This window comes from Otolemur garnettii, unplaced genomic scaffold (assembly GCF_000181295.1).
Source record: "Otolemur garnettii isolate 467f Iridium unplaced genomic scaffold, OtoGar3 scaffold00014, whole genome shotgun sequence".
Taxonomy (NCBI): Eukaryota; Metazoa; Chordata; class Mammalia; order Primates; family Galagidae; genus Otolemur; species Otolemur garnettii.
In genome coordinates, this window is record NW_003852409.1 from 31,098,938 (window position 1) to 31,105,181 (window position 6,244).

General features: G+C 52.4%; 1 protein-coding gene across 1 annotated transcript in view; it reads left to right on the forward strand.

Annotated features, from left to right (window-relative positions):
• URM1 (ubiquitin related modifier 1) overlaps positions 1-5,815 on the forward strand; it is a 22,384-nt gene extending 16,569 nt beyond the window's left edge. Inside the window, exons 3-5 of the mRNA XM_012802436.2 lie at positions 2,300-2,381; positions 4,238-4,286; positions 4,755-5,815. Coding sequence (XP_012657890.1) covers positions 2,300-2,381; positions 4,238-4,286; positions 4,755-4,823 — 200 coding nt within the window. The 3' untranslated portion in view covers positions 4,824-5,815. The remainder of the gene's footprint in view (positions 1-2,299; positions 2,382-4,237; positions 4,287-4,754) is intronic.
• The last annotated feature ends 429 nt before the right edge of the window (positions 5,816-6,244 follow it).

A 6,244-nucleotide genomic window follows, 5' to 3' on the forward strand; every position in this document is an offset into this window, starting at 1 on the left:
GAGACTCGCTTGAGCCCAGGAGTTGGAGGTTGCTGTGAGTGTGATGCCATGGCACTCTACCCAGGGGGATAGCTTGAGGCTCCGTCTCAAAAAAAATAAAATAAATAAAATAAAATAAAAATAAAAGGAGAAATTAAAATGGAAAAGCAGCACTCTAATCCGTGAACTGCCCTTGGCCCTGTGCTCTGCTGGTGAACGATCCAGGCAAGTTGGCACAGAGCAAAGTGAACCAGTTCATCCAGGATGCAGGCCTGACAGAGTACAGCCTTCCTGCCTCCTAGGAGGGGGGCATGCAGGCCAGCAAGAATGCCTTAACACCCTGCCCAAGGCTGGGGCTGTGTGTGCCACGCTGCAGCGCCCAAGCTGAGGGCAGAACCCAAGCAGCCTTTCTCTTGCCTACACTCCAGGATTCTGGATTCAGGACAGGAAAAGCAAAGAACCACTTGGGCCTTCTCCAGCTTAGCTGCCAAGCTTTGTCTCAGGTGTGGGGCCAGGATAGCAGATCCCTCTCCCCTCTAAGACAATGATTCGGGATGGGGGGGTGCTAACCCCAGCTCCTCTCCTGGGTTCCCAGAGACTAGTTTTCACCTTCAGTAGAGTGCTATAGCATCACAGATAACAGCAACCTCCAGCTCTTGGGTTTAGGCGATTCTCTTGCCTCGGCCTCCCAAGTAGCCGGGACTACAGGCGCCCGTCACAACGCCCGGAATTTTTTGTTGCAGGTGGGGGCTGGGTTTGAACCTACCACCCTTGGTATATGGGGCCGGCACCCTACTCACTGAGCCACAGGTGCCACCCAAGACTCAAACTTTTTTTTTTTTTTTTCAGTTGTTGGCCAGGGCTGGGTTTGAACTTACCACCTCCGGCATATGGGGCCGGTGCCCTACTCCTTTGAACCACACACACACACACACACACACACACATCCCGGGCTTCACAGATTTTATAGAGCCAGATTCCAGTGTGCTGTTGCCTGATACAACTCCTAGAAAGGGAGATGTGACCCTGGGGACAGGTGGCTCTGAGCTTCCACATGATACGCAGAAAGACTGGTGGCTTTCCTAGGGCCACAGGGAGGCAGATCTCAGTGTTAGCCGAGCAGTAAGAAACCCTTTGGACCTGAAACCTCATGGCTCTTCAAGGTGGCTGCCCCTGGCCCAGAAGGCTCTGGAAGGAGGGAGTACTGGAAGAGTGATTTGTCAGCTCCCTGGCTGGTAAAGGATCCTTCTCTCCCTCTGCCAGAGGAAATTAACTGATGTTATCAGCTCAGCAATTGTTTTTCTCTCACAAAGGGAAATATATTCAGACCCCTCCTAGAGCAAAGTGAATCCTCCCCAGCTGGGACTGGAGAGATAAAGGGGTGGGGAGCTCTTCAAGGCCCTCTCAGAAGAAATCCAGCCATGGCATTTTCAGATGGCCTTCCAGAACTCTTAACTCTTTAGATGTGACAGTTCCTCCTGCTGTTTGCCTTGAGTCCCCCTAATGTAGGTAAATGCTATTACTTCTTCAAGACTTAAGCAGTGGTAGGTTGAAAGTTTCTCTAAAGATCTGTCTGACAGGTCATGGACCTCTCCTAACCTATTTCCTCACGTGAGGAAACCACAGGTTCTTAGGCCATCACCCCAGCCTGGTCTAAAAAAAGCTCCTTGGCTCGGCGCCTGTGGCTCAAGTGGCTAAGGCACCAGCCACATACACCTAAGGTGGTGGGTTCGAATCCAGCGCCCGGACCCGCCAAACAACAATGACGGCTGCAACCAAAAGATGGCCCAGGTGTGTGGCAGGCGCCTGTAGTCCCAGCTACTTGGGAGGCGAGGCAGGAGACTCGCTTGAGCCCAGGAGTTGGAGGTTGCTGTGAGCTGTGAAGCCACGGCACTCTACCCAGGGGGATACCTTGAGGCTCTGTCTCAAAAAAAAAGCTCCTTGGGCCCCATGTTTATTTCCTCTGGGCCAAGCAGGAATCTGAGGGCCAGGAATGAGGCTCGGCGCCTGTGGCTCAAGCGGCTAAGGCACCAGCCACATACACCTGAGCTGGCGGGTTTGAATCCAGTCAGGACCCGCCAAACAACAATGACGGCTGCACCAAAAAATAGCCAGGTGTGTGGCAGGCGCCTGTAGTCCCAGCTACTTGGGAGGCGAGGCAGGAGACTCGCTTGAGCCCAGGAATTGGAGGTTGCTGTGAACTGTGATGCTACAGCACTCTACCCAGGGCAACAGCTTGAGGCTCTGTCTCAAAAAAAAAAACTGAGGGCCAGGAATGAGTTGAGTTTGACAGTAGTTTGTTCTATGCATTCCTCTACAGGGGACATCCGGAACCTCCTTGTTTGGATCAAGAAGAATTTGCTAAAAGAGCGGCCAGAGCTGTTCATCCAAGGAGACAGTGTGTGAGTCCCCACTACTCCCTTCTTTGAGGAGGGTGGAGGGAGGGATTGGTGTCTGGGCTGCCACCCTAGGGTTCCGTCCTAGCCTTCTCAAAGTCCTGTTCTCTGCTTCCTCCCCCCTGGTTCTTTTGAGGAATGATCTCCAATTCAGCTCTGTCTGAGGTCTATTTTCAGTTTTATTGTTGCTAAAAGTGGACGGTTAGGGGTTTTTTTAAATCTCAGGTGAAAGGAGCATGGTGAATTTCTCAGAAAACTTGGTTTCTCCCTTCTGGTTACCACACAGACTTCCTATGGGAGCTTAGTCAAGTTACTTTGCTTCTCCAGACCTTAGTCACTCTCTCCATACAGAAGATACTGAGAAAAAGATGATGCCAAAGGTTCCTTTCATCCCTCTCCTATCTAGGATGGTGTCATCCCATAGAACTTTCTGCAATATGGAAATGTTCTATGTCTGTGCTATCTAATATTAGCACCATGCTCTAACCAGCTGAGGTATGGGCTAGTTTGTGCAGTCCAATATGATAGCCACTAGTCACATGGGGCCGTTGAGCCTTTGAAATGTGGCTAATGTGACCATTTTATTTCATTATAATTTGAATAGCCACATGTGGCTTGCAGATATTGTATGGGACAGTACAAGTCTGGGATTTCAGGGAGTCTGACTTTGTGCGTATACACATGCACTCACGCCCAAAGCATCTATACTGTCCCAGACCCAGCCCAGCATCTAAGCAAGGATCAGGTTTCGTGTGCAAAGATGTTACTTCTGGCTCGGCGCCTGTGGCTCAAGCAGCTAAGGCGCCAGCCACATACACCTAAGGTGGCGGGTTCGAATCCCCAGCCCGGGCCCGCCAAACAACAATAATGGCTGCAGCCAAAAAATGGCCATGTGTTGTGGTGGGCGCCTGTAGTCCCAGTTACTTGGGAGGCTGAGGCAGGGGACTCGCTTGAGCCCGGGAGTTGGAGGTTGCTGTGGGCGTGATGCCATGGCACTCTACCCAGGGGGATAGCTTGAGGCTCCTGTCTCAAAAAAAAAAAAAAAAAAAAAAAGAAAGATATTACTTCTAAAAGAAGGCCAGCCCTGCATTTTAAAGAGGTGGGCAGCACAGTTGTGAGGTTCATTCATCTGCCTCACCTGGGTCACCAGCAGGCCCTGGGAGCTAAGGCTGTCATCCAACACCTGGTTCAGGTCATAGTTCCAGTGGTCCTGGAGGCCTCCCCCAAGGCCAGTAGTGCTCCCTGGGCCATTGCCAGCAGGAGCCAGTCTAACTGCCTGTCCAAACGTTGGCTTCCCGTGCCTGTGCCAGGCGAGACTGTTCTTGAGCATTCAGATGCTCAGGGCTACTGACAGCAATCCCTGATTCAGAAGAGCCAAGATGGCCTCCTCTCCAGGATGGGCATGTGGGAGGTCTAGAAGCCAAAGTTCTTCATCCCCAGGACCAAGGAGAGTAAAGTTAGACCATTAGGAAATTGTGCTTCTCCTAATAGTTATCTGACAGGCAGTGCATCAAGCAAGCACCTCATACACATCAGCTCATCCTCACTCCAACCTTGGGACACAGGCACTATCATTTTAACCCCATTTTAGATGATGAAACTGATGCTTAGAAAAACAAATGTCTTCCCTGAGGACTGGGTGGTGATGTTCCCTGGCATTTGCAGCCATTTTCCATCTGGTCCCAAAGACCGTCTGTCTGACCTGTATTCCTTTACTTTTAGACTGTGACCTCCCCTTCCTGGGAGCTCTTTAGCCAGGCCCAGGAAGAAAGGCTACCCACCACACTGTTTTTGCACTCTACCCTTGCTGCGACTACCTCCTGCCTTTCACTCCCTGCTACTCACCACCATCTTTCCCACAGGCGGCCAGGAATTCTGGTGCTGATTAACGATGCCGACTGGGAGCTGCTGGTCAGTACCTCAGGGATATCCTTCCCCTAGCCCCTTCCCTGGTTGCTTCAGTGGGAATAAGTCGTGGGCCTCTCCCTGGGGCTGGATAATTCCCTGCTCTACTCCAGCCCCACACTGAGGCTACCACCATGTCCCACCCCAAATAGGGAAGGGATAGGCAGCTGGGAAGCAGGCCTTCTCCTCCATGATGGAGATTAGCAAGTGATATATAGGGCACCTGTTGGTTTTCGTTTTTTTGTTTTCAGATTAATATGGGGGTACATACAATTAGGCTACGTAATTTGCTTTTATAAGGTTAAAATCTGGGGTTCTAGTTGTGCCCTTCACACAAGAAGAATAGGTTATCAGTTTTTTTGGAAGTCTGTCTCTGCCATCACAGCCAGCCCTCCCCCATAGCCCTTGGAACACCTGGGGTGAAACTGGGAAGGTGCCCCTGAGGGTCTCCTGTTCCTCTCTCTCCTGCACCAGGGCGAGCTGGACTACCAGCTGCAGGACCAGGACACCATTCTCTTCATCTCCACACTGCATGGAGGCTGAGGGCCCCTCTCTGGGCCTGGGCTCCCTTGGCGGGGAGATCAGAACAATCAGACATCCCCTTGGGCCCTACTGCCAGGTCTTCCAGGCCCCCTTGGCTGCTTTCTTCTCTGCTCTGTCCCCCAAGCTCCCTCCAGGCAGGGAAAAGAGGCCAGGTGCTAAAAATGAGCCTATCTCAGGCACGTGAGCAGGGGCAGGCAGGCGCCAGGACCCAGCTCCCTCTCCCAGGAGCTAAGGCGGGGGGGGGGAGGGTGCCTCTGGTTTGTCAGAGTGGAAGGGGGCTCTGCAACCAAGTGACCCCGCTGCCTTCTGCTCCTTGTGTCTCAATCTCAACACGAGTGACCCTGACAGCACTCCAGTCCCTGGGCCACAGTGTCTTCCTGGTGAAGATGAATGGACATGAATAGCTGATGGGAGGCCCCTCCCTCTTCAAAGATTAGAGGAGTCTCTGCCTCAGTTTCCCCATCTGCACAGCTGAGGGCTCTGCCTGTCCCCCACTGATACCATTATGGAACCCCAGCTGGGATTCCCTATTCATTGCTGACACCCCACACACACACACACCAGCAGCTGCTCTTCTAACCACATCCCTCCTTCTCCTCCCCCTACCCTCAGCCCTTGACCCTGGCTGCCCTCCTCCCCACCATAGGCCACCAGATGGACTCCTGAGACCCTTCCTGTAGCTCATTTTGCTGGGGGTAGAAAAGGAAAGGGACTAGGCTAAACCTTGGACTGGCAGTAGAGCCCTGAGGGGGAATCAGTGTGCCTCAATTTGCTCTTCTACAACTGGGTATGTGTGGAATCTGAAGACCGGGGAGACACTTGATGGCATAAATGTGGACCTCTCCCTTCCCACCCCCTAAGGAAGCAGGATGGGGGCAGTCAGCACCTGGTAGGCAGGGTGGTTTCCCCCTTCCCCCTCTCTTCTATAAGTCTTGGGTCCTCAGTGCCTGCAACAGCTGGTCTTGGGCAAATAAAAGACTAGGTTGTTTACTTGCCTTGCTTGGAGCTTCATCCTTAGAAAGGAGTGGCACCCCATGTCTCCCCAGCCATGGTCTCTGATATGACCTCACTGTCCTCAGCCTAAGGCTCTCAGAGCTGCCCTTCACGCAAAGGGGTGTGTGTGTGTGTGTGTGTTAAACTCAGACTGTGATGGGGGAGCCCTGTGGGGCCATCTAGAGCAAGGGGTGGCAGAGCCAATGTGGACCAGTCTGGGTCCCAGGATGCATCTCCATCCATCTGGCCAAGGCCAGGCTTTCTCCCACCAGCTACAGCCTTAGAACTCAAAATGGGGGTGACAGAGATAAGAGTGCTGAGCCCCTTCCCATGATCTGGAGAAAGGAGCTTTGTTGGCTAGGAGACCTCAAAAAAGAATTAGGGTGCTAAAATCATCCTTCCCCATATCCCCAAAATGTTGCTTTTCT